The 27,730-nt window shown below is 44.1% G+C and overlaps 3 protein-coding genes across 6 annotated transcripts in view; 2 read left to right on the forward strand and 1 right to left on the reverse strand.

Moving 5' to 3' along the window:
• The window catches only part of DBR1 (debranching RNA lariats 1), a 29,343-nt gene extending 12,146 nt beyond the window's left edge, over positions 1-17,197 (forward strand). The window contains exons 6-8 of the mRNA XM_084638905.1: positions 4,736-4,816; positions 7,614-7,759; positions 14,101-17,197. Coding sequence (XP_084495031.1) covers positions 4,736-4,816; positions 7,614-7,759; positions 14,101-14,770 — 897 coding nt within the window. The 3' untranslated portion in view covers positions 14,771-17,197. The remainder of the gene's footprint in view (positions 1-4,735; positions 4,817-7,613; positions 7,760-14,100) is intronic.
• Positions 1,721-6,875, reverse strand: LOC311526156 (uncharacterized protein). The gene is made up of 4 exons (XM_084638906.1): positions 6,320-6,875; positions 5,309-5,439; positions 2,743-3,337; positions 1,721-2,161 (listed from the first exon to the last, which is right to left on the reverse strand). The coding sequence occupies exons 3-4, from the start codon at positions 3,137-3,139 to the stop codon at positions 1,965-1,967; spliced, it is 594 nt and encodes a 197-aa protein (XP_084495032.1). The 5' UTR covers positions 3,140-3,337; positions 5,309-5,439; positions 6,320-6,875; the 3' UTR covers positions 1,721-1,964.
• A 2,215-nt stretch (positions 17,198-19,412) lies between the features above and the next one.
• The window catches only part of ARMC8 (armadillo repeat containing 8), a 181,132-nt gene continuing 172,814 nt past the window's right edge, over positions 19,413-27,730 (forward strand). For all 4 annotated transcript variants that reach the window (XM_084640229.1, XM_084640230.1, XM_084640231.1 and 1 more), the window contains exons 1-2: positions 19,413-19,547; positions 23,568-23,644. In XM_084640229.1, coding sequence (XP_084496355.1) covers positions 19,503-19,547; positions 23,568-23,644 — 122 coding nt within the window. In that variant the 5' untranslated portion in view covers positions 19,413-19,502. The remainder of the gene's footprint in view (positions 19,548-23,567; positions 23,645-27,730) is intronic.

Here is a 27,730-nt window from a genome sequence, read left to right on the forward strand (position 1 = left end):
AACCCTGTAAGCCATGTCATCAGTCGCCCCTCCCTCTGTCAGAGCAACGGCAGACAATCGTTCCGCGCCTTTTTTCTGTGCGGACGCCATACCAAGGCAAGCATGGAGGCCGCTCAGCTCACTTTGGCAATTAGGAGCACATTAAACACCACACGCATTATCCAGCAGTATATGCAGCACCAGAACCGGCAAAGCGATACTGGGCGAGGAGGTGACGTCAGCGCGGTCACGTGAGTGATCAGGACATGGACACAGATTTCTCTGAAAGCATGGGCCCTGCCAATGCATGCATCATGGTGCTAATGGGGCAGGTTCATGCTGTGGAACGCTGATTCTGGGCTCGGGAAACAAGCACGGACTGGTGGGACCGCATAGTGTTGCAGGTCTGGGACGATTCCCAGTGGCTGCGAAACTTTCGCATGCGTAAGGGCACTTTCATGGAACTTTGTGACTTGCTTTCCCCTGCCCTGAGGCGCATGAATATCAAGATGAGAGCAGCCCTCACAGTTGAGAAGCGAGTGGCGATAGCCCTGTGGAAGCTTGCAACGCCAGATAGCTACCGGTCAGTTGGGAATCAATTAGAAGTGGGCAAATCTACTGTGGGGGCTGCTGTGATGCAAGTAGCCCACGCGATCAAAGATCTGCTGATATCAAGGGTAGTGACCCTGGGAAATGTGCAGGTCATAGTGGATGGCTTTGCTGCAATGGGATTCCCTAACTGTGGTGGGGCCATAGACGGAACCCATATCCCTATCTTGGCACTGGAGCACCAAGCCGCCGAGTACATAAACCGCAAGGGGTACTTTTCAATAGTGCTGCAAGCTCTGGTGGATCACAAGGGACGTTTCACCAACATCAACGTGGGATGGTCGGGAAACGTACATGACGCTCGCATCTTCAGGAACTCTGGTCTGTTTCAAAAGCTGCAGGAAGGGACTTTATTCCCAAACCAGAAAATAACTGTTGGGGATGTTGAAATGCCTATATGTATCCTTGGGGACCCAGCCTACCCCTTAATGCCATGGCTCATGAAGCCGTACACCGGCAGCCTGGACAGTAATCAGGAGCTGTTCAACTACAGGCTGAGCAAGTGCAGAATGGTGGTAGAATGTGCATTTGGACGTTTAAAGGCACGCTGGCGCAGTTTACTGACTCGCTTAGACCTCAGCGAAACCAATATTCCCACTGTTATTACTGCTTGCTGTGTGCTCCACAATATCTGTGAGAGTAAGGGGGAGACGTTTATGGCGGGATGGGAGGTTGAGGCAAATCGCCTGGCTGCTGGTTACGCGCAGCCAGACACCAGGGCGGTTAGAAGAGCACAGGAGGGCGCGGTACACATCAGAGAAGCTTTGAAAACCAGTTTCATGACTGGCCAGGCTACGGTGTGAAAGTTCTCTTCGTTTCTCCTTGATGAAACCCCCCGCCCCTTGCTTCACTCTACTTCCCTGTAAGCTAACCACCCTCCCCTCCTCCCTTCGATCACCACTTGCAGAGGCAATAAAGTCATTGTTGCTTCACATTCATGCATTCTTTATTCATTCATCACACAAATAGGGGGATGACTACCAAGGTAGCCTAGGAGGGGTGGTGGAGGAGGGAAGGAAAATGCCACACAGCACTTTAAAAGTTTACAACTTTAAAATTTATTGAATGCCAGCCTTCTTTTTTTTTGGGCAGTCCTCTGTGGTGGAGTGGCTGGTTGGCCGGAAGCCCCCCCACCGCGTTCTTGGGCGTCTGGGTGTGGAGGCTATGGAACTTGGGGAGGAGGGTGGTTGGTTACACAGGGGCTGTAGTGGCAGTCTGTGCTCCCGCTGCCTTTGCTGCAGCTCTACCATACACTGGAGCATACTGGTTTGGTCCTCCAGCAGCCTCAGCATTGAATCCTGCCTCCTCTCATCACGCTGCCACCACATTTGAGCTTCAGCCCTGTCTTCAGCCCGCCACTTACTCTCTTCAGCCCGCTACCTCTCCTCCCGGTCATTTTGTGCTTTCCTGCACTCTGACATTATTTGCCTCCACGCATTTGTCTGTGCTCTGTCAGTGTGGGAGGACAGCATGAGCTCTGAGAACATTTCATCTCGAATGCGTTTTTTTTTCTTTCTAAGCTTCACTAGTCTCTGGGAAGGAGAAGATCCTGTGATCATTGAAACACATGCAGCTGGTGGAGGAAAAAAAAGGGACAGCGGTATTTAAAAAGACACATTTTATAAAACAGTGGCTACACTCTTTCAGGGTAAACCTTGCTGTTAACATTACATACATAGCACATGTGCTTTCGTTACAAGGTCGCATTTTGCCTCCCCCTACCACATGGCTACCCCCTCAACCCTCCCTGTGGCTAACAGCGGGGAACATTTCTGTTTAGCCACAGGCAAACAGCCCAGCAGGAATGGGCTCCTCTGAGTGTCCCCTGAAGAAAAGCACTCTATTTCAACCAGGTGACCATGAATTATATCTCACTCTCCTGAGGATAACACAGAGAGATAAAGAACGGATGTTGTTTGAACGCCAGCAAACATACACTGCAATGCTTTGTTGTACAATGATTCCCGAGTACGTGTTACTGGCCTGAAGTGGTAAAGTGTCCTACCATGAAGGATGCAATAAGGCTGCCCTCCCCAGAAACCTTTTGCAAAGGCTTTGGGAGTACATCCAGGAGAGCTGCGAATGCCAGGGCAAAGTAATCCTTTCACATGCTTGCTTTTAAACCATGTATAGTGTATTAAAAGGTACACTCACCGGAGGTCCCTTCTCCGCCTGCTGGGTCCAGGAGGCAGCCTTGGGTGAGTTCGGGGGGTACTGGCTCCAGGTCCAGGGTGAGAAACAGTTCCTGGCTGTCGGGAAAAGCGGTTTCTCCGCTTGCTTGCTGTGAGCTATCTACAACCTCATCATCATCTTCTTCGTCCCCAAAACCTGCTTCCGTATTGCCTCCATCTCCATTGAAGCAGTCAAACATGGCTGGGGTAGTGGTGGCTGAACCCCCTAAAATGGCATGCAGCTCATCACAGAAGCGGCATGTTTGGGGCTCTGACCCGGAGCGGCCGTTCGCCTCTCTGGTTTTCTGGTAGACTTGCCTCAGCTCCTTCAGTTTCACGCGGCACTGCTTTGGGTCCCTGTTATGGCCTCTGTCCTTCATGCCCTGGGAGATTTTGACAAAGGTTTTGGCATTTCAAAAACTGGAACGGAGTTCTGATAGCATGGATTCCTCTCTCCGTACAGCGATCAGATCCCGTACCTCCCGTTTGGTCCATGCTGGAGCTCTTTTGCGATTCTGGGACTCCATCATGGTCACATCTGCTGATGAGCTCTGCATGGTCACCTGCAGCTTGCCACGCTGGCCAAACAGGAGGAAATGAGATTCAAAAGTTTGCGGTTCTTTTCCTGTCTACCTGGCCAGTGCATCTGAGTTGAGAGTGCTGTCCAGAGCGGTCACAATGGAGCACTCTGGGATAGCTCCCGGAGGCCAATACCGTCCAATTGTGTCCACAGTACCCCAAATTTGAGCCGGCAAGGTCGATTTAAGCGCTAATCCCCTTGTCAGGGTGGAGTAAGGAAATTGATTGTAAGAGCCCTTTAAGTCGAAATAAAGGGCTTCATCGTGTGGATGGGTGCAGGTTTACATCGATTTAATGCTGCTAAATTCGACCTAAAGTCCTCGTGTAGACCAGGGCTAAGATACTTTTGAAGCTATTTGTAGAACTATTACTTTGTTTTGTAGTTTTAAGCCAATCTTTTTCAAATTACTCTGCCCTGATGGTCACTAAACAAGTTAAGTAGCTGAGGTTGCCGAACTAGAAAATTTATATTAGCTGGATTTTTCACTTTGTGAAGGAGGAGAGAAGAGCAATTCAGGGAAGATACCCATCTCAAACAACCAGGTATCCTTTTGGGTGCCTGAGATATGGCAAGGGTCAGAGCAGACAGGGAGAGTTCATGAGTAGCCCAGACAAAGCCAGAAAATCTGCAAGGTTTAAACCTGTTGGTTTATTTGCTAGTTTCTTGTCAACCAGAATAATGCAAACTAGGAAAGTAATTGGCTTCATTCTCTTTGTGCTCCTTAACAGTTGGTAAACTCCAAACAGTATAAAAATCAGATAGCTCTTGTGTCTCTAGAGCTTCCTGTCTTGGCAAATCTTTCTCTCCCTTATGAGAATAGCCCCTTCTGAGGTTCTGAGTCTGTGGCCTAGTCTACACTAGCAATATAAGTCAATCTAAGTTACATAACTAAGTTGACATAATTTACGTTGACTTAACGCTATGTTGACAGGAGATGCTTTCCTGTTGACATAGCTTCTGTCTCTGATTAAAGTGGATTAATTAAGTGGACAGGAGACTGCTCTCCTGTCGACTTATTGCGTCTTCACTAGATCTGTTAAATTGATGACTGCTGCTGCGATGGTTGCAGCGGGTAGTTTAGTCCGTAGTGTAGACAAGGCATGTGTGCTTGATTACACCAGACTGCTTCAGCTGAACAAGACCCGTGTGTGTCGTGTCTTTCCCCCCTGTGTTGCCGCTGTTATCTACTCCAGTTTCCTCTGACTTCAGCTCAAGCTCTCTCTCTTTGTACCGCAGTCCTCCCTTTTTATCTCTAGGAACTTTAGAATATTCTGTTTAATAGAAACTGTTAAAACTTTAAATTCTGCCCTGGAGTCTCCATGCATAATTTGGTTATTAGGTCATATTTCAGGGAATCTTTAGCATTGCCAGTAATAGTTTCATTCCTGTTTCCTAGACAAACATTGAAGGACAGCTGCCAAAAGCAACAAAATTTTTGGCTCTGGATAAATGTCTGCCACACAGAGACTTCTTGCAGGTAAGACCACTGTAAGTGGTCATCTACTACCATTTAGTACTTTATATATCTGGGCTAGGGAGTGCACAGTTCAGCAGGAGGCTGAAGAATGATTCTTCCATCCCCGGAGAATTAAATCTCTCAGTTGCTGCTCATGTATGGGATGAGGACTTAATGGGTAATGGAAAATTACGAGGATCCTTTCTTGGGCTGCACAGAGGTATTGGGGGTCATAAGAATCCCTCCATATGCCCCTATACAAACTGCCAGGACTTCGTAGCAGGATACAGGAATGAGGGGCACTTTGTATTTGCTTATTACTACTATAGAGCATGAGGGTGGGGAATATGTGGAGCTTTTGCTCTGCCCCCTCAACGTGCTGACCGGTGGAGCGTGTGTAGTGGTAACTTGCTGCTGGTATAGATCAGAATTAAATTACTTCTCTCTCCCCACCCCTCTTTTTGAAGCACGTGCGGGTTGTGGAGGGAATTGTGATGTGTTAAGTCACGATACCTCTTTCCTTGGAAGGTGCAACAATGCACCACACCTCACTATGGGCTGTGTCCTGGTGCCACTGTCTAGCCACATGTATTCTTCTGTCTTTGGAGGCTGTAACTAAGTAACTGAAGGCCCCTGTGAAATGCCTGAAACGTAAGCCTAAGGAAAATAAAAACAAAAAAAGATAAGATCCTCCCCCCCCCCCCACCCCATTTGAGGAAAGAGAACTTACTGAGTCTGTCCTGGTGAGGAAGACCCCCTAGACTGGCTTTTTTTCTTCCTTATTTCATGATACTGTGATCAAGAGATTGTGGGATGAGAATCTGACCAGGGTGGGGTGGAAAAGTAGCTGGTGATCCAATGCACAACCCCTTAAGGACAATTATTTGGTATGAAACTCCAGAGAAATCCTAAAAGACAATCCAATCCAGACAGCTTGTTGAATTCAATATCTCACAGTACCCAAAAGAGGACTTTTTCCTAATATGTACAGTAGACTTTTTTAGAATTTATATTGCTCTAGGGCCTAAAGGCCCTACCTGGCATTGGGGCTTCATTGCGCTGGGCACTGTATACACGGAAAAGAAAATGGTTCCTGCCCCAAAATACAAGACAAACTAATACAGACAATCAACAAAATTAAGCTTGCCAGAAGTACAGTACAATTTCTTCCCAGTTTCTCTTTCACATAAGAACCGCCTCTTCACTGCCAGTCAAACTTCCTTAGTCCCTGCTCAGCCAGAGTATTCTCCTCCATCTCATGCTGCCCCATTGGAAAACTTAGCCCCATTCTGGGAAAGACACACAAACTAAAAACCGACCCAAGCTGCCAAATTTCTGAAAGTGGTGGATCTCAGCCACTTCCTGAACTTACAGTGGGGGCTGAATCCCATGCTTGTTTTTAGCGGCGGTGGAAAGTGGCTTACCTGACCCAGGCCTGCTGCACCCACGGCCCTGAATCTGCCACTGGTTCTTGGACTTGTCCCCTTCCTTCAGCGGGGTGAGATGCTTTAATCAAGAGGATACAGTTATTCCATCTTTGGCAGAAGCTTCAGCAGTTGCTATGCAAACGCTGTTACATCAACCTGTTTTACTGGGTAATAGCAGCAAGAACTGGGCTAATGATTGAGGTATGTCAGGGACAGGAGAATTAAGTTGGTACTGAAGGAAGTGTTCCCTGGTAGATGCATCACCAGACACTCTGCATTAGAAGTAATAGATTAATTCTTTTCACCGGACTGACCACTTAAAGACTTGGCTTCGTACAAACAGGGCCAAGTGGGTTTTCAGCTGTCTGCAAGAGTGGCTTTTTGTAGTTTGGAGTTTTGGACTTGACTAAAACCAGAGACATAGTCTGGTTCAGAGATGGGAGGTAGAACACTGGGGTTCCTGGCTATTAGTCCACTAGATCATTCCGTCTCTCCAGCTAGTGAGCTTTACCTTTTGTGGCAAGAGGCCATACAGAGACTGCTCAGTACAGTAGCTGACTCAAATCAGGCCACGTACTAGGAGGAAACTTATGGTGGCCTTATTCCCATCAATGTCAATTAGGGTGGCACTGCTTTACAACCAAAAATCAAGACCATTGCCCACAGTCAATCCTATAGGTAACTGTAAGGAAGACTATTAATGACTAGTACTAGTATAGAGAAAAATCAGTGACTAATACAACACTAGTGATCAGTTCTGTGTTTTCAAGGCTATCTTCAAAAGACCCAGGATTTCTTTCAGAATCCTATAAAACAGGGGATGTTCCTTACCCTAAGATCCTCTTCTTGGGCTGAAAGAGAAAAGCAGGTCTGATCATATTTTGCCAAACATTATAGGTTGGATGGTTCTATAAATGCAGTTCTTGGGAAATGCAGCAGCTGTTCCTTCCTTGCTGCCTTCCTTTTTTTGAGGGAAGGGTTAAACAAACCAGTTTGGGATTGGTGGAAATGAATGGACCAAAAAGTAACTTCTGCTTGTTAGTCTGTATCTCAGATGCACCCACCTGGGCAGATTCTTGAATATTTTGCCCACAAACTGTTTTCAGCTTTTAACTTTAAAAATAAAGTCAAGCACTCAAAAGCTAGGAAATGCTAGAATTCATGTTGCCTATGCAGCCTTAATTCAGCCTCCTTGTGCATATGCATTATGATAGTCTCTAATTACATGATCACATACTACTTTTTTCACAGAACCCCTGCCTTATTCAGTGGGCAGGTATACTGAACTTTTAATTAAGAACTGATTGCTTGAAGATAATGCTTAAATATAGAATGATGTCCTCCTGTCAGGTTGAATGAAATGCCTCATTTGTCAATATTGTTTTTCTAAGGTAATAGATATAGACCATGACCCCAACGCATCTGATTCTCTGGAATATGACATTGAATGGCTTGCTGTTCTCAAGGCTACCAACAATCTTATTAATGTGACTTCAAACGCATGGAACATGCCTGAAAACAATGGCCTCCATGCAAAGTAAGTAAAATTAATATTGGGTTTAAACTTTCTTTGTGTTGAAAATATGAGTATACTTTTGAAAAGAGAGATTTGTGATATTAGAGATAGGATGGGTGAGGTAATATCTTTTAACTGGGGGGGCTGGTCAGGGTGTACAGCTGCAGTGCATACCCATAGTGTAGCATTCTCATCCTGCAGCCAGGCCCCCATCTCTTGTACCATGTAGTTATCTGTGGCATGCTAAGCCAGATGGGCCCACAGAGCCACATTTTCATCATGGAGCTGGGTCGATTGCATGTGCAGAACTTGGTTCTCTGTTGCGAGCTATGATGCTTGGGCTCGAAGCATGGGGTAGTTTTCCTGGGAATGGTCAACCCATTCAGCCATCTCAAATACCCTCTAGGGCATGCCAGGCAGGGACTGGCCCGCTGCCTTCATGTTCCCCTAGGGTAGGCCTCCACCATGGGGGAGGGTGGTCCAGACAGACTGTCAAGATCCCAACAAGGGCAGTTGGGACCATAGGTCCAAGAAGAGGCAAACCTGAGGTTGGGGATCATGGAGGAGTTGATAGGTTCCAGGCCAGGGTCAATACCAAGGGTCAGGTCCTGAGTTAGGAGGCAAAGTCCAAATCAAGCCAAAGATGAAGCCTGGATTTCAGGAGCAGAAATGATCATGGCAGCTACAAGAGATCTATGCTGTTGTACCTGGATAACTGGCTGTGTCTGAGGAGGTCTGTGTGTGCTTGTAGAGGCGTAGGTTGGTGATTAAACAAGAGACGTTGATCCTAAAGAGCAAATGTACTTGGAAAGTGGAGTTGATTACATCAGATGTTCAGTAATCCTGCAAGATGTCTAAGTCTCACTGAGAGCAAAATCTTTTCTTGACATTTTCTTAGCTGGATTTATTCTGGACTTGCCAGCATGGGAAGCTTTGACAATGGATGCTGGCATATACATAATCCTTCAGTTACATATCTGGCACATTTAGCAGGTTTATGCTACCTCCCCACTGAGCCAATTTTAGAAGAGCCTACAAATGAAAAATAGCTGTACCTTGTACTCAAACAAAGCCAGCTTACTTGTACTCAAGCTTTCAGAAAAAATCTGGTCTTGGGCAAAGACCAAGCATAGATAATTTCAGCCCCAAAAGGTAGAAGTTGGATCAGTTTTAAGCAACTGAAAAGAGACCTTAAGGTTGCAGAAGCATATCCATTCTAAATGTCATGTCATTATGTGTTCAATTTTGTCTACAACATTTTGATATGAATACAGGTTTAATAAGATACATTAAATTGCTTTATAAAGTTACAAAATGTGCATTGCCTAATGAATATAGTTTATGCAGATACAGACTTCAAGGATGAAACCATGTTTGCAACCCGTGGAAGACCCTTTTAAATTACTATAAAAGAGAAGATGGCTAATGCACTCTGGGTCAAGTTCATCCCTATACCGAGAGGCCCAGCACAAAGTTATTCCATCTAAACCCTACTTAAGTTTTAAATGGTTCTTGCCTTGTGCTGACTTTATTCCCAAGAGTAAGTTTCATCCAGAGCTTTAGCTCCTTGTTCCTATATGTTACAGTAGATGAGTAAATCAGAATCATACCCATCTGAACTGCTCAACTGTAGGAAATATTTCATATTCCCTCTGGGGAAGGTGTTGTTGAAGTGTGTTTTCTGCTTGTCATTTGTTTTGCTGTTCTGATAGCAAGATTTGAGTGATTGAGGAACTTCTGCAATCAGGCAACTTCATACAGTAGAACCTCACTATAACATGCTTCACAATAGCAAACCTTGGGCTATAGCAGTGTATCTCAAACTGGGGTCCATGAGGGAACACCAGGGGGTTTGTGGGTCCTGCTGATCGACTCCTTCCCCTCCCTCCCGGTGCCTTCTGCACGCTGTTTGTGCAGGAGGTGCTGGGAAGGAGCTAAGGGATGGGGCACTCTTGAGGGAGGGAGTGGAAAGAGGTGGGGCCTTGGGGGAGGGAGTGGAATGGGGCCTGGGGCTGAGTGGGGGGCTTGGGGTCTGAGGCAAAAATTTAAATCAAAATGGGGGTTCTCGGATTACTAAAGTTTGAGAACCGCTGGGCTATAGTGAACAGGGTCTCTGAATCCTTCCCCTGGCCCCTGGGCCACAAAGGAGGAGGGCTGAATGTGTTCCCCCGATCCCGGAGCTGGAGGAGCTGTTCCCCTTTCCTGATATAAAGAACCCCTGGCTACACCTAACAAATGGCTTGGATCCCCAGGTGTTCATTATAGCGAGGGTGTACTGTATATGCAAGTATGGTCTCATTTCATGAAAATAGATGACATCTTTTATATATTTAGTCCTTTCTCCCCTCTTTCAGACACCTCTTTAAAACCCACCTCTTCAACCACTTCTTACCCTCTTACTGGACATCTTAGTCCTTCCTTTCTTGATCTGTTTAAATATCTTTGTATGTGTCTTGTTTTAGATTGTAAGCTTCCTGTAGCTGGAAATGTGTTTAATCAGTTTGCAAAGCACCATGTAAATTTTGATATGGAGAAATTTTGCTTACTTGTAATCGCCTCGTCTTTCTTCACCAGGTCAGATGTTTGGGTTATAATTCCCCCCAAGGAGCAGATTGAGCCAGAACATTAAGGCTTTGGATTTCATATCACAGAAGGCACTAGGTGTTTCTTAGTTTTCAGTTGAATACAGTTAAAGCAGTACCAAGCAAAGACCGTCAACTGACAGTATTCAACAGCTGTTACCTGATACATTTAGCAGTAGCAATTTGAACATACTGCAAAAAGCTTCAACTGAGTTGCTGGTGCAATGTGCATCCAAATCTTCAGGGAGCCTTAAAATGAAAAATGTTAAAAAATTGAAACTTTCTTTACTAAGTCCAGATGTTGAGACCACCCAAAGCAGTTATTTAGTATGGGAGGGATCATCACTTGACTACTGCCTCCACCACCCTTCTCTAGAGCCTGCAAACCCTGAACCTGTTCTATCATCTTTTGCAAAAGTGCAAGCAGAAGACAGCCATTCAAATATCCATTAAAAAGGATTCACTACCCTGCCTGCCTGCCACACATGCGTCCCTCCCTCCCTCCCCCCACTGTAGAGGGAGAGTAAACGTGAACTTTCCTGCTGCAATAGTAAGTCTCTGATCAGTGTCCTAATCCAGCTATAGACTGTAGCTCTGGAGGCCACTTTATCTTTAAACCTTCCTAAACAATAGATCTTATTGTACTGTGGACATCTAGGTGATGTAACCTTCCCTCTTTAGGAATTTTGGGGTCAAATGAGGCAAGGGTGATTTTCCTGGTGGAAGATGGATTTGTTGGGCCTATATTCTGGCAAGAGATCCAAGCATGACCTTTACCTTGCAATGTCATACATTAGCTTGAAACTTTCCTACTCTTACACAGCACGCTACTATTAGAAACTGGACTCAAAAATAGAAGTTGCAGGATCACAAATTGAGTAAGTCAGTAATGCAATGCAGGTGCAAAAAAGGCAAAGATCACCCTTGGATATAGTAACAGGAGTTTCATGTGTAAGACTTGGGAAGTAATTGTTCTGCTCTCCTCTGCACTGCTGAGCCCTCAGCTGGAGTACTGTGTCCAGCTTTGGGCACCACACTTTAGGAAAAATGTGGACAAATTGGAGAGAGTCCAGAGGAGAGAAACAAAAATAAGTTTTAGAAAATATGATCTAAGGAAAGGTTTTTTAAAAAAATCGGGACATATTTAGTCTTGAAAGAACACTATTGATAGGGGAACCTGGTAAGTCATGAAATGTGTTAAGTGCTGCTATAAAGAGCATGATGAACCGTTCTCCATGTTTGCTGAAGGTAGAAGAAGTAATTGGCTAATGCTGGATCAAGAGAGATTTTGGTTAGGTATTGGGAAAAACTTTGAGGATAGTTAAGCTCTGAAATAGGGAGGTTGTGGAATCCCCATTCTTGGAGGTTTTTAAGAATAGGTCGGACAAACACCTGTCAGGGAGGGTCAGGATCAAATATACTCAATCTCAGTATGGGTGGCTGAACTAGATGATCTCTCAAGGTCCCTTCTGTGACGGGATCCCTGGGGTGCAGCCTGGGACTGTGGAACCGCTGTGCCCCCTTAACTCTGTCCAGCCTGGGCTGTCTTTCACAATGCCTTGCTAGTGACAAGCAGCAAGCCTCTCCAGGCGTTATCATCACTTGGCACTACATCATGTGGAGCTCCACACCCAGCTAGATTGCATGAATGCTCCCAGAGACGCTCATGAATCATACAGAGAAAGGCACTAGCCAAATCCTCCCAGCCTTGTACCTCAGGAATATACTGTCTTGCACTGCTCAAGATGAACACTGCAAATTTATTAATTGGTTTACCACTTCATCAATGGAAAGTTGATATACACCAGCCTGAGCAAACACCCTTACCAAATGCTTCTGGCAAACTCACTGGTAAAGATAAAAAGTTAAATTTATTGACTACAAAACATAGATTTTAAGTGATAGGCAAAAAGTCAGTTAGTTACCAAAATAAAATATAAGCACGCAGTCTAAATTCTCAACCCTATTAGACTGGGCAACATCTAGATTAAGCAGTTTTTCTCACCCCATTGGATATTGCAGTCCTTAATATACAGGGTTGTCCCTTATACCTGGGCCAGTCCCCTCTGTTGGCGTCTTTGGTCTTCTGAGTGTTGTTTGTAGCAGAGGTGGGGGAAAGGCCCAGCATGTGGCCACTGTGTTCTGTTTTATACCCTCAGTCCATGTGCTTGGAGAACACAAGTCCAGGCATGTCTGGTGGACATTGCTGAGTCTCCAGGCAATGTTGAGCAATTCCTCTGGCATGGCCTTGTGCAAGTGAGTCATTGAATTGTAATGCCTCTGCTGGACAATGGCTGGTGATGGGAACCACCCACCAGGCATTGGTTACCTCCCTTGTCATTGTCTCTGGGGAGCTAGTATCTGAGTGCTTCCCAAACCCACAGCATATTTAAGTGACAACCATACAACATATTCTCATAACTTCATATGCATTAATGATGTACACATTTAGATAGAAAAATGACTTTCAGCAGGCCATAACCTTTCCTGCGATACCTCACATGGCCTTCTTTATATGCAAGATCACAATTGTATATAAATGAGGGATGGAGGGTTACAGGGTGCTCCACCAAGGTATAGAATGTCGCACCTTCCAGCCGTACGTTTGTGATTCTGTAAGATCTTTCCTAGAAATTTCCTAATAGGTCATAAAACCATTCCCAGTACCAGGTTCAAGTCCCATGTAAGAAGATGAGACTGAATCTCAGATTGTCTACGGCTTTCAAGAACCAGGCTGCATATTAGGATTCTACCTAATGAGCTGCTAAACACTACAGTATTGCTGCCTGAACTCCCATGAGACTGGTATTCAGGCCCAAGATTTGATCAGCTTGCAGGAGCTCTAGGATGACTGCCACTGTGGTTTGATTAATCTGTTTTCATTTGCTAGAGTGAGGAGTTAAGAACCATATTCTTAATGAGTGTGCCCTGTTTTGTCATAAAACCGTTCACTGATGTGCCCACATTTCACTGGCACTGCATGTGTGTATACATATGTTGAGTGGAAACTTCCATTCCTCAGACAGACCATCAGTATTTGTGTTCATTTTGCATATGCCTGCATAAGAAAGCTGAGCTTTTGGTTTAAAGATTAAATCCTCCATTCAGAATAACTGAAGAACGGGAGTCCTGTTTAAAACATCTATTTGGGTTAGTTTACCATAAATTAATCGATCCACAGTAGTAATTATATTTTAGTCAGCCATAATATTTGGATGGGCATTCTGGCTTTTCCAGTATAAAGCAATTGTGCCTCATTGTTAACAGGTTAGAAATAATTTATCTTCCTATAATGGCATCTCATATCAACTGGGGCTTGCAGTTAAAAAGGCAGCAGGGTTTCAGGGAAGCTGAATCTGTAGTCCTTATGTGGCTATTTCTAGCCTAAAATGTAGATAATAGTTCAGTCAAATGTAAAAGTTCCAATATTCACATCAGTTTGAATGACCGTTCCAAATATTTTAGGTAATCTTAAATTCTTATGCACATCAAGGAAGACTTTGCTTCCGTATATGGTATTTGTGAGATCAGTACTGGACTCCATAATCTTAAAAGGATGATGATGATGAAGAATTAGAGAGGATGCAGAGAAGAGACACAAAAATAGTTTGAGGGATGGAGAAAATGCCTTACAGTGATACTCAAAGAGCTCAATCTGTTCAGTTTATCAAAAAGAAGATATAATGTCTATAAAGAGAACCTCTTCAAATAGGAACAGGAAGAGAGATATCTTGGCTAATTGAGCTCAATAGAATCTGACCTTGTTTTTTATTCCTGTAGGTGGGATTACAGTGCAACAGAAGGAGCCCTCAAAGAGATATTGGAAGAGCTGAGCCATAACCTCAAAATTCCTTGCAACTTCAGTGTGACAGCTGCTTGCTATGACCCCAACAAACCGCAGAAAAATATGGAACCAGTTCATATAATCAGTCCGCAGACCACTGAGTTTTGTGCCCAGTTTGGTCTCACCGATATTAATGACAGGATTCAGCAAGTGAAAGAAGAGCGCTCAGTTCGGGGAGAATATGAGGAGGAGGAGGAAATGGACAGTACTGAGTCAGCGGAGGAGCCCAGTGAATATTATACAGATAATTCTGGGCTGTCTTTTTCTATTAACCCAGATGAAATAATGCTGGATGAAGAGGGTGGTGATGAAGATCAAAGTACTTGTTCTGTGGATCCTTCACCTGATCATCCTCCTGACTTTTCAGCAAGTTTTTCTGACACCAGGATCATGCCAGATTCCATGATGGTATCCTCTGATGATGCTATGGACTCCACCAATGAAGACGTGGAGAAATCTGGTGTGAGTGAGCAGACTGAAGAGAAGAGCTTAAATGAAAGAGCTTTAAAGCGGATTGGTAAAAATGAGAACGGAAACAGTGCCATGAAGAAAATTAAAAGACGGAATCAGGCTATCTATGCCACAGAGGATGAAGATAAAGTATAATGAAAATGCATTAATTTCCCAGAGGTTTTATTAACTGCTGTAACTAGCTACCTTTTTTGGTGTGTTGGGGCAATGGTGAGAGCTTTTAAAATTCAGCATTTGAAGTGATAAGTAACCACTTTATGCTACATACTACAGTATGCAACAAAACTTCTAATGGAGCAGAATACCTGTTTAGTAGTAGTCTTCTTGCTCAGTCCTTTTCAACTAAGTGTGTTGTAGAAAGATTTCAAGTTTGTGTATAATCAGTTGGATTTGCTTCAGCTTTTGATAATTCATTTTATTTACATTCTGCTTTGCCTCCATACAATATCTGTAATTCTTAGTTAACCAAAGGAGAATTTCTTTAAATTGTAGTTAGTTTTGGAGGGAGAGGATCTTTGCATTGCCTTTAATGCTTTCTTGCAGCTAAAGATAAAACTTAGTACAGAATAGTTAATGCAATAATTCTATGCAGTGTGGTTAAAAGCAGTACTCCCAAGATAAAAAGAGCAGTAAGAGAAGATGATCATGATTTTTATTTCTCTGGAGTTAACTGTTTCTGCAGTGGAAAATCTTGGCAGTTGGTGTCTTTAAAAATATGAATATGTATTATATGCATTGTCTAATACTGGTTTTTAAATTTTTAGTTCTGATATATACAGAAAAATCTCACATTGTAAACATAAATTATGACTGAGGTGGTTACACTAAACTGTTGAAGGCGAGTGCATTTGTTTTCAATATCAATTATCATGAACTCCCAAAAGTTCAGAACAGTATTTCAAAATTAAAATACTAATGGAAGCTAAAATTATCTAGCAATAACCTCATAGATGTTTGTATCTGAATTACTTCCTCAAATAACTCTGAATTTGAATCTCCTGACTTTGTGGGTAAGCTGTTGTGTTTGGTGCTTTCAGGGGAGAGGGCTGAAAGTTTATACACTTACAATAGGTAGTGATGCATGTAGTAAATGTTACCTAACATGTTCCATTAAGATCCTGTTTGCAGTTGCTTATAACTTTGTCGAACTCTAACTATTTGGGCTAAAATTTTTCATGCCAGCTCTCTTACTTGGAAACTTTAAGCAAAAAAACTATTTCCTAATCTCAGAATGAGATAGATGAAAGAACTAGCATGTTTCTTCTAGAGAAGAGAAGGCTGAGGGACACAGTCTTCAGATACGTAAGAGGTTGTCGAAGAGGATAGTGATCTTTTGTTCTCTCATGTCTACTCAGGGTGGGACAAGAAATAATTGGCTTAGTTTGCAACAAGGGAGTTTCAGGTTAGTTAGAACTTCTTTTTCTAATATCTAAGGATAGTTAAGTACAGGAACAGGTTACTTAAGGAGGCTGTGGAATTGCTGTCACCGGAGGCTTTTAAGAACAGTTCAGACAAACACCTGTCAGGGATGACCTGCGTTTTACTTGGTCATGCCTTAGTGCAAAGGGGATGGGCTAGATGTCTCAATATCTCTTCTAGCCCTATATTTGTGGGTGTTTTTTTGCACATTAAATTTAATTGTTTTGTTGAAGCTCTCGTGCCTCCATCATTCGGTGCTAAAATTTGAGGGGGTTACCTTTACTGTTAGTGATATGCCTTTCACTGAAAATTTGTCAGAGTTATGAACCTGTCAAAACTGTTGCTTGCACATACTCAAACTTCTTAGTTTGGCAGCTAAGCTCTCCAAGGATTCAGTTTACACTGAGCTCCATCCCAGTGCAGCAGGGGTGAGAAGGACTTCCCCTGCCACTGCTGTCACTGCAGGGGTTGCTCCGCTGCCAGGTAGTAGATCTGAGAGCAGGGAGAATGTCTCTTTTGTGTGCAGTTCTCTGCCTTCTAGGGCCCAGACTCTATTGGAGGAGAAGTAGTCTGGTTAGAATGCAGACAGATGAGGAAGTGGGCCTGAGCAGAGTAGTAAGCAGGGAGACTGGGATGTGGAGCCAGGGGAGGGCGTAGGACTGGGATGTGGTGTGGAGGAGACTAGGAGTAGGACAAAGAGAGGTTCACGGGACATCCTGTAAAAGAGTCTTAATTACTGTACACGCCTGCTTCAGAATCTGAATGTTAAGGTTGCAAAATCAAGGATTCTCAAAAGCTGGACCTGAAACCTAAGCTAGGCCCCTTTGTTCATATGCATTATCATAATCTTGCATGTTGTTTTTTTTTCCATAAGACCCATCCCTCTTTCAGGGCACAGAATGGATGATGCTTTGTGAGCAGACATATACACACTCATCATTCAATGTGTGTGGCCCTATTGCCTTATTTACTGCACATCATTCAAGCTTTACTCTCAATACAGTATTTCTTATGAGCACTCATTGCTGTAGCATACAAGTGCTTCACAAGTGAAGGTAGTCTGTCTCATGGATCTGCATCTGATGAAGTGAGCTGTAGCTCACGAAAGCTTATGCTCTAATAAATTGGTTAGTCTCTAAGGTGCCACAAGTACTCCTTTTCTTTTTGTCTCATGGATGGTGGTGCAATCTCTGCAAAGCAGTAAAATGACTAGGTAGTAGTCAGTTTCAAGGTTGCTGTGCTGATTTTATAGGATCAAATTCACTATCAATTTTGTGTGCATGGCTCCAATGTGACTTTACTGGTGCACAGTACCCACAGGTACAAGTGTGCATCATCCACCTAAAACATGGTCAGGCCAAGCAAAAACTCCAGATATCATGGAATGGTCCAAGCCTTGAGCACTAGGTACATCCAGTGTACCTTTGGGTCACATAGACCAACTGTTGATATTCAGAGAACACCTCAAGAAGCTGAAAAAGGAAGTGAAGTCCTGGAATTCTGACCAAAAAATGGCCAACATACAATGGGGAGCTGACCCCAAAACACTGAGCAACCAGTATTGCTCTGTGCTAATCAACTGTGGAGTATAATGTTATGTCTTAGAGTGTTTCTCCTTTTAATATATGCTCTGTGGACTCTAGTGTTTCTACATAGTTTTTCTGGAACTCTGTATCAGAGGTTTGCTAAAGTTCTTAGCTTATGTCCAACACAAGGAATGTTTAAACCAATAAGCCACTACCCTTTTAAGTCCTTTGTCATGTGCTAATATTACCTCCATTCCTAAGCGCTAGCATGCATATCTAATATAAAGGGGTTGTGAATTGCAGGTAGGTTGAGAGTAAATGGGTCACAAGTGTCATTTACCCTGAAAGCCAAATCACTACAAAAGGTCGGCCCTTCCCCCAGCTCTCCTGCTGGTAATAGCTCACCTTAAGTGATCACTCTCGTTACAGTGTGTATGAGTAACACCAATTGTTCCATGTTCTCTATGTATATAAATCTCCCCACTGTATTTTCCACTGAATGCATCTGATGAAGTGAGCTGTAGCTCACAAAAGCTTATGCTCAAATAAATTTGTTAGTCTCTAAGGTGCCACAAGTACTCCTTCACTATGGTGATGGTTTCACTTTTCACCTAAGCTATGCAATGGTTTTAAGTTCTATTGCCAAACCCATTAATGAACCTGTACTATGAGCAGAGCCTTACCAAACTCTGCACACCTGCAAGTGTCTGGGGCATCAGACTAATTTTCTTATTGTCCGTGGAAATGCCCGATGTGTTCCCCAAGACAGGCTGCTATTTTTTGAATCTGCTTGTATTTCTTTGGTTTCAGTTTCAGATTGGCACACAAACTTATCACAGACCATTTGTAACTGCATCATTTCCTGCTCAAAAGTGTTAGAACTCACCAAGATATCTTCTGGCTATTACAGATAGGCTGAGAGTGCCGTTCCATGGAATGCTCTTTACATAAGACTCCCAAAGCTAGTAAGGGAATTACACAAGCCAAAAGCCATTAATTTGCCACAGCCGTTATCCTGCAGTAAAAGTGGTCTTTTCCCTGTCATTTGAATCTCTTTCTCTTGCCAAGATCCAGTGTAGAAAACCAGAATGAACGTGTTCTAGTGTCAAGGATATTTTCTAATTGTGTTAATGGATAAGAATCCTTTAAATTAACTTAATGTAGTTTTCTATAGTACACAGCATCTAATACTATATTTTTATTTTTTGCTCAAACTATGCATCTATCCCCCCACTCACCTCCTTGTGCTCCCTCTCCTTCCATCCCCACCCCACCTCCCTGCCCTCCATCCTTACCCAACTGTGCTCACTCACCTCCCTGCACTCCCTTTCCTTCCAGTCCACCCCATCTCCCTGTACCCCTTCCCTCCTCCCACTCCTCTCCCTGCGCTCCCTCCCCCTCCATCCTCACCACACTGCTCACTCCCCTCTGTAGGTTCCCTTTCTCCTCCTACTCACCTCCCTGCGCTCCCTCCTCCCCACCCAGCTCCCCTCCCAACACACCTGCGCTCCCTCCTCCCTAGTGCTCCCATTTCCCCTCCCTGCGCTCCCCCGCCCTGCCAGATATCCGAGGGGTAGTCCTGTTAGTCTGTATCCACAAAAACAAGGAGTCGGGTGGTACCTCAAAGACCTCTGCGGTGCTGCCGGCACATGCACACTGTAACCCCTCCCCCCCCCCGCAGGAGGAAATATTCCGGCCGGCCCCCCCGCGGGCGGCCTCAGTGGGCGCATGCGCACCCGTTTGGGCCACAGGCGGAGAGTTTGGATTTGGCCGATCTGTTAGAGCGGCTCCTGTGGCCGGGCCAGGCGCTAGCGCCGCCCCCGCCCCCTCCCCCTCCCCCGGCGATGGGCCGGGCTCGGCGGCGGTAGCGCTGGCCGCCTCGCGCGGGGTTGGGTGCCGTCGTTGCCGCGCGCGCCCCCAAGATGGCGTGTGTGCTGGAGACGCCGCTCCGCATGAGCGTCCTCTCGGTGAGTGCCCGGCCCTTCCCCAGCGGGGCCCTGGAGCCCGCTCGGCGGCTTGTCCTGTGCGGTGTTATGCAGGAGGGGGAAACCCGACGGAGCCCTAGTGCGGGCGCGGGCGGCCGGGGGCTCTGGCTCCCCCCTGCCCTTCCTCTCCGGGCGGCCGGGGGCCCTGGCTTCTTTACCGAGGTCAGCGTGGATCTGTCCCAGGCGAGCAGCGTTAGGTGCTGTCAGTTGGGGACGCTCCCCCAGGCGTGCCCTGTTGGGCCCGCGGGCAGGGGCCTGGCTGTGCCAGCCATCATGGCCTGGGCCTGTCAGTGCAGAGATAGGAAGCTGCCCACTGGTGTGAGTGTGACCCCCCAGTGCCCGGCGCCTGTGCATCCCGGCGGCGGGGGAGAGAGACTCAGGAGAAACCACAGGGCCCAGGGTGGGGAGAGCGAGCCGCCTCAGTTCGCCTTCTCGTCCCTCCTCGCTCTTCCTCTACTACCGAGGAGGGCGGGCCCCAGGCAAGATAAGGCACCCCCTTGTGGAGCTGGGGAGGATCCAGGAGGGACGCACTGAAGGGAAAAGAGATGGGGAAGCACATATGAGACATGCGGAAGAGGTGAGAAAGGATAGAGGAAATAGATAAACTAGACAAATTGGAAAATAGCATGAAAAAGGGAGAGAATGTGTCTGTTGGGGAAAAAAGGAATAAAGAAATGAAAATGGTGCCTAAATGAAGACAGAAAATTATAGCTTAGTGTATGTATGCCTTTTGCGTATGTGTCTGTATTTTATTAGGTTTCAGAGCAGCAGCCGTGTTAGTCTGTATTCGCAAAAAGAAAAGGAGTACTTGTGGCACCTTAGAGACTAACCAGTTTATTTGAGCATAAGCTTTCGTGAACTTACAGCTCACTTCATCAGATACATAAAGTGGAAAATGCAGTGAGGATGTTTTATACACACAGACCATGAAAAAATGGGTGTTTATCACTTCAAAAGGTTTTCTCTCCCCCCCCACCCCACTCTCCTGCTGATAATAGCTTATCTAAAGTGATCACTCTCCTTACAATGTGCATGATAATCAAGGTGGGCCATTTCCAGCACAAATCCAGGGTTTAACAAAACCTTTTGAAGTGATAAACACCCATTTTTTCATGGTCTGTGTGTATAAATCATCCTCACTGCATTTTCCACTTTATGCATCCTATGAAGTGAGCTGTAGCTCACGAAAGCTTATGCTCAAATAAATTGGTTAGTCGCTAAGGTGCTACAAGTACTCCTTTTCTTTTTGTATTTTATTATGTAGCTAATAGTTGCCTTATAGCTAGATGTGGGGAAAGATGTAAGAGCCAAAACAGTATTGTGTACTAACACTTTTTGTGTTGGATACTCTAATTTAAAAAAATCAGTGTTTTGGATGTTAAATATTCAGGATTCTCTGGTTCTTTTTGTTGCAATATATATAATTTTCAGTGTTGTTGTCCACCCCACCCCACCCCCGATGCAGATATGGTACTTTTTTCAGAAAGTATTCATTTTACCTTCCTCTACCCGTATTGGTGTTGAATCTACACAGTTTCACTATAAACTTTGCACCATATATAGGGATGCAGGTTCCTTTCTTATGAAAACTGCTGTCAGTTCAGGGCTTTTGAAGCTCCCTTGCCCACTCATCACTGGCAAATAATAATTTTGTCTTGGTCACTGAAGACTGCTCTTTGTAGCACTTTTGAGTGCTCTTCTGATGGCCATGTTGCTGCTGTCTTGTGAAGAGGCTCATCCGCTGCTGCTATGCTGACATGTTGGTGTAGATGTCCTTCCTCTACAGCACTGGAGTTTTAGAATGGAAAAACCCAGGAGTCGTAGCATGAAAGCATTTCCTTTTCCTGTTGGTCTGAAGGGAGGAGGTAACAGACAGAATACCCATGGTGGTTGCACTCTAGTGCACCCACCATTGCGCTGAGAAAAAGTGGAAGGTTGTGATTAGAGAAAAAGGAAAGACTGTTGTGGCGTTTCTTTGATTTTTTGTTATAATTGGCAGTGGTTTTTATTTAAATGGCAAAATAAAGGAATACATTGCCCCTTCACCTCTGGGTAACAGTGTTTATTACTAAATGCAACTGTCCCACATCTTAAAATGAAAACACTGTGAACCAAAATCCTACTTGCCAGTCTGAAATGGGTACCTTAAAAGCTGAAGTATCTGTGTCTTTAATTTTGATTATTAAGCTTTTAAGCAGTGTGAAGGCAAGTGTTACTTGTGTTTGAATAGAATAGTGCCAAGGTTATATTATACCCCAGTTGCTATTTGTTTTTTATATTACCATTTCTGTTCGCTACTCCTTACAAGACTGAAGGATATATATTTTGAAACTATGAGCAAATAAATTATGGTAACAATAGATATGAAAAATCTGGGGAGGTTTGAGAGACTCATTCTTATGGATATTGGTGATGAGATGTTCCTCCCAGCAGTGAGTGAACAAGTTAACCTTTGTGTGGCAAGGTTAGTACTAGTCAATAAGCTAAAGGACCGTCTAGATTAGAATCAGCACTTATTGGGAGGTCTTCATTTTGCATTTATACACAGGGTTTGCTCTGGATATATTTCTGGTGGTGGTGGAAGTCTACTACTGAGCCCGTTCTACTCTCAAAAGCTTCATCCTTGGGACAGATAGGCAAGCATTCCTGTAGAATGTAGGTGGCATAATGAAGCAGGGGGCCTTTAGGTTCTTTTCGCTTCTCCCAGATAGTCATGAGATGGTAGGGAGGAAGATAATGGACATCCTTGAAATTCAGCTGGATAAAGAGGAGTAAATTAAATCCAAGGGCACATATTTCCCCACTCAAAAAGCATGACTGAACTTAGTTCCCTTTCATTCCTCAAGAAAGTCATTGGGGAGGAATATGAGAAGCCTAATAAAGGGAAAAGGCTCAGCTGGCAAACAATACCACTTTTCCAGGTTGGCATCCATTCTTCCAAACTGGATGCCTGTAGTTAACTCTACATGTTAGTTTAGGAAAGCCTAAATAAGTCATCAGACTTTCAGGAGTGCTGAGTACCAGCAAATTCCATTAAAGTCAATGGAATCTCTGCGTGCTCTCCACCTTTGAAAATTAGGCCACCTTTTATTGTGGCCTGATGAATTTTCTGGGAAGTTGAGAACAGTTTGCTGAGAGGAAAGAAAAACACTTTGTTGTATGTATGTCATCGTGAACTTGGAGTGGAAGCTTTCCCTCCCTTCTTCCCTTCTAGGAAGGGAAGATTTGGGATGCTAGTCACTTGAATGCACTTCCAACCTTGGACATCTTAAGGGAAAATAAATGGTGCATAAATATTTAGCGGATACATATGTAGTTTCTGGGATCAGAGTTTTAAATTAGTCTTGTGAGGAATGCAGTATGTATTGTTACTGTATGCGTTGGAGTGTGTTGGACTTATTTATAGAAAGGCAGACTCTGTCAATGAAACTGGCGAATGTGATGTGTGAGGGTAAGGTGTGTTGAAGAAGGATACCTTAACTGAGCACTCCCTTGTTTTTAGGGTTTATGTAGGTGGGTATTCCTCTTGAGCAACCTTAACTGTTTTATGAACTTTTTTCCTGTGTGGGGTTATAATACATCTCCACAAAAAAAAGTTAACGAACTGGTAATGTTCCGCAAGTATTGCCTTTCCGTTCAACCACAAAAAAGTGGTTAAATTACAAATTAAGGCAACCCTGACATCTAGACCAAACATGACTCATTTGTCTCAAACACAAACATTAGAATGCCCACACAATGCCTATACAATTCCTTTCATTCCCAATGTATGAATACCAAAATAAGCACATCCCATTCAAAATTGCACTCTCACACACAGTGTTAACGCCTAACTTAAAAGTTGTTTGGTTGTAAATATTATGCATTTGAATGTGATCGTGCAGTTCTATCACTATCTTGTCTGGTAGGTTTTGTAGTTTTGTGTGTCATTGGGCATTGCTGTTAATTTGGAATTTGCCACTGCATGAATTGACAAAGTATAAATTCTCCTTTTCTCCGTAGGAAGTAACTGCTAGCAGTCGCCATTATGTTGACAGATTATTTGATCCTGATCCCCAGAAAGTCCTGCAAGGTGTCATGTAAGTAATATGAACTTGAGTTTGAAGTTCTATCATTAGTAGTCTAGGTTTGCTTGAAACCCGGCAGCTTTGCACTTGAAGGGAAAGAAAGGGATACTCTGCAAATTTCTACATGAATTTATTTTGGAAAGTATTACATGGATCAGATACAAACACACAATCATATTTTAGTATATTATCGCTTTGTAGTGCATACTGTTGGTAGCGCAGCCTCACAATCACCAGAAGAGCAGCAGGTGCCCTTCTTTCAGGTCTGATTGGAATTCTGTCCTTATTCCATCACCACAGCAGATGTGTCCACCCCCTGCTTCAACAGTCTTCCCTTGCTAGTATGTATAGAACATTGTATTGACCTTCTGACTCAGCCTCAGCACAGGGAAGCCTCTCTCAACTTGCTCAGGCAGAATCTATTTTTTCTCTTCCTCTAGCCTAGCATCAGTAGTAGTAGGGAGAAGGTGTTGATAGAAAGATTTTGAAGGAAAACTTTCAGGGTTTGTTGACTGATGCTATAAGGTTGTTTCCTGTCTCCACTTGGGTCCACAAATTCTTCATCCCTCCACCTTTACACAGCAACACTGCAAAAAAGGCCTTGAGCTGCCCAGGACTGACTTCCTGGGACAGGCTGTCTCCTTGCCTTTCAACTCTCTCTCATGTGTCCCAGAATGTGTCTTGGCACTAATGCCTGGCCCCTCTGTTGATTACTACCTTGAAAGTCCACAAACACACTACAACACTGCCTCTTGGGTCAGTCTGCTCTTATAGAACTGGAAACACCTCAGGCTCCCATCTGGCTCTTAAGCCTCAAGTTGTTCTCTGTTTAAACAGCAACTCTGACTTGGATCAAGACACACTTCCCTACCCCAAATCATGCAGTGTAAATGTTACAGATTCTTTGTCTTCACTCAGTGTAGAAGAATCAGACTCCATCTGCACTCTCCTTTCCCCCACGCTTGCTTTTTGAGAAGACCAAGGTCCAGTCTCACTTATGGTTCCTTCCCAAGCCCATCTCATTCTCTAGCCAAGTTTTGCCATAAGTCTCTAAGGAAAAAATTGTCAAAAAAGAAGCAAAAATTGCAGTCAACCTCTTCGGATAACTCAACTAATCATCGAAAGCATTTCCCTAGGTCAGAGGCATCAGACTCATTCTGTGGTGAGGACTTGATTACCTTTTCACTCAGGCTGTGGGCTAGGAGTAAAATTCACGGGCAAGAAGTGAATCTTGCAATCTAGTCTGACTACAGAATGTGCTTTTCAGTTAGTGAAGTTAAATATTGCATTAAAGACAATTTAAATAAATGCATTTTGTTTCCTTCCTTTTTGTCAAATTAGATCTTTGTTCCCACTGTAGGCAGTCCTCCCCACACCCCCACCCCTTTTATAAACTTTTCTTGTCTCAATCCTGTATTCTGGACACTGCATCCTGCCTCTTTGTCACCACACTCTTCCCCATGGTACTTATATGCACTCCTTTCTCACCCACCCATCCCCTTTGGGGATCTGGGATCTCACCTCTTGCTTTCCCCACCTTTTGGGCACTAGTGCTGTGGGGGGCAGCAGGGGACACTTCTCCCCTGAACTTGTTGCTCCAAACAGCCAGTTCTTCTGAGCCTGTTGCTGTGAGCCTTGGCAGCAACGTGTGAGGGAAAAGCTTCAAGGAAGAGACTGCCTTGAAATTAGAGCAGTAGCCTCCGCATGGTGGAGGCAGCCAATACTTTTAAAATTTTTAAATCAGTAGGTCCAAGTAGCTTGTATCCAAGAGGTTTTTAAAAAAGAGATGGGTGAAGATCTTGCTTGAGCATTGGTGTCCATTTTCAAAAGGTCTTGGAACCCTCGAAAAGTTCCAGAAGACTGGAAGAAAGCTAATATGCCAATTTTTTAAGAGTAATTGGGATGACCTGTGTAATTATAGGCCTGTCAGTCTGAGATCAACACCAAATAAGATAATGGAGCAGTTGACGTGGGACTCGATGAATATAGACTTAAAGGAGGGTAATATAGTTAATGCCAATCAACATGGGTTTTTGGACAATAGATCTTGTTAAACTAACTTGATATCTCCTTTTGATGAGATTATAAGTTTGACTGAGAAGGGTAACATGTTGATGTAATATACTTAGGGCTGGTCTACGCTCCAGAGGTAAGTTGATGTAAGACAGCTTATGTTGACCTAACTCTGTAGGTGTCTACACTACAATGGTGCTCCCGCTGATGAGAGTCGCCCACTACAGCGACCTAATAACTCCACCTCCATGAGAGGTGTAATGCTTTGTTCCATGTAGTTAGGGTGTAATTACATTGCCTGTTGGATGTCAGCCTGACCCCCCGCATCTCTCACCAGGAGGCTGTCGGTCTTGGGTTCTTCTCTGCCCCTCTCCCCCAGTCCATCACTGGGAGGCTGTGGGGCTGTCCTTCCCCTCCCTCCCTCAAATCCCTCACTGGGAGGCGACAGCAGGGATCCAGACTGGCAGCCCCAGAAGCGGGTCTGGTGCTCTGGGCTGTGAGCACCACATGGGGCTGTCAGTGCTCTACAATGCCTCACTTCAGTTGGTGGAAGAGCTCCTGGTGAGGACCTGCACTGCCAACAGAAGGGGCCACTATGGACATGAAAGGCTGCTGTAATTACTGTGGGGGCTATATGTTGACTTGACTTAATTTTGTAGTGTAGACAAGGCCTTAGACTTTCGTGAGGCATTTGACTTAGTACCGCACAATATGTTAATTAAAAAAAAGTAGAACGATATCGAATTAACATGGCGCATGTTAAATTAATTAAAAACTGGCTAACTGATATGTCTCTAAATATAATTGTAAACAGGGAATCCTCGTGGAGTGGGTGTGTTTTTACTGGGTTCCCACAGGAATTGGTTTTTGACCCTATACTATTTAACATTTTTATTAATGACCTGGAAGAAAACATAAAATTATCACTGTTAGTTTGCAGGTGACACAACAAATGGGGGAGTGGTTAATAATAAAGAGGATAGGTCATTGATACAGGTGATCTGGATTGCTTGGTAAGCAGGTGCAAGCAAACAATATGCTTTTTAATATGGTTAAATGTAAACATATACATCTAGGAACAAAGAATGTAGTCTACACTTACAGAATGGAGGACTCTATCCTGGGAAACAGACTCTGAAAAGGATTGAGGATATTGATGGATAATCAAGCTGAACATGAGGAGCTCCCAGTAGCACACGGTGCCAAATGAGCCAATGCAATCCTTGGATGCATAAATGTGGGAATCTCGAGTAGGAGTAGAGAGGTTATATTACCTCTGTATTTGGCACTGGTGTGACCGCTGCTGCAATACTGTGTCCATTTCTGGTTTCCACAGTTCTGGAAGGATGCTGATAAATCAGAGAGGTTCAGAGAAGAGCCTCAAAAATGATGAAAGGATTAGAAAACATGCCTTTTAGTGACAGACTGAAGGAGCTCAATCTATTTAGCTGAACAAAGAGCATAAGGGGTGACTTGATTAGTCTATAATTGTCTAGATGGGTAACAAATATTTGATAATAGGCTCTTCAGTATAGCAGAGAAATGTATAATATGACCCAATGGCTGAAAGTTGAAGCTAGACAAATTCAGGCTTGAAATAAGATGTAAAATAACAGTGAGTAGTTAATCAGTGGAGCAGTTTATCAAGGGTTATGGTGGATTCTCCATAACTGGTAATTCTTAAATCAAGATCGGATGTTTTTCTAAAATATATGCTCTAAGAATTATTTTGGGGAAGTTCTATGGTCTGTGTTACACAGAAGATCAGACTACATGATCACAGTGGTCCCTTTTTGGCTTCATAATTTATGAAGAAGATATGCTGAGCACTTGCAGCAGCCACAGACTTCAGTGAAACTTGTTTGTCCACTAGGGACATAGGAACTGTGTGTGGGTGCGGCATAGGAGCTGTGTGTGGGTGCGGCATAGGGTGAACAGATTTTATAGGGACAGTCTCAATATTTGGGGCTTTGTCTTATATAAAGTGCCTATTATCTCTCTCCTCCCCTCCCCCAAGACCTTGTCCCAGTTTTTCAGACTTGCTGTCTGGTCACCCTAGTGGAGCATGCTCATTGCAGGCAGATT

Source organism: Lepidochelys olivacea, assembly GCF_965140295.1.
Source record: "Lepidochelys olivacea isolate rLepOli2 genome assembly, chromosome: 9".
NCBI classification, from domain to species: Eukaryota; Metazoa; Chordata; order Testudines; family Cheloniidae; genus Lepidochelys; species Lepidochelys olivacea.

Excerpts from the sequence above, each read along its gene's own strand:
- LOC311526156 (XM_084638906.1), bottom strand. The coding sequence starts at position 3,139 with ATGAAGGACAGAGGCCATAACAGGGACCCAAAGCAGTGCCGCGTGAAA. Across the intron at positions 2,162-2,742 it reads AGGCGGAGAAGGGACCTCCG|CTGCATGTGTTTCAATGATC; the intron begins GTGAGTGTACCT and ends TTCCTCCACCAG.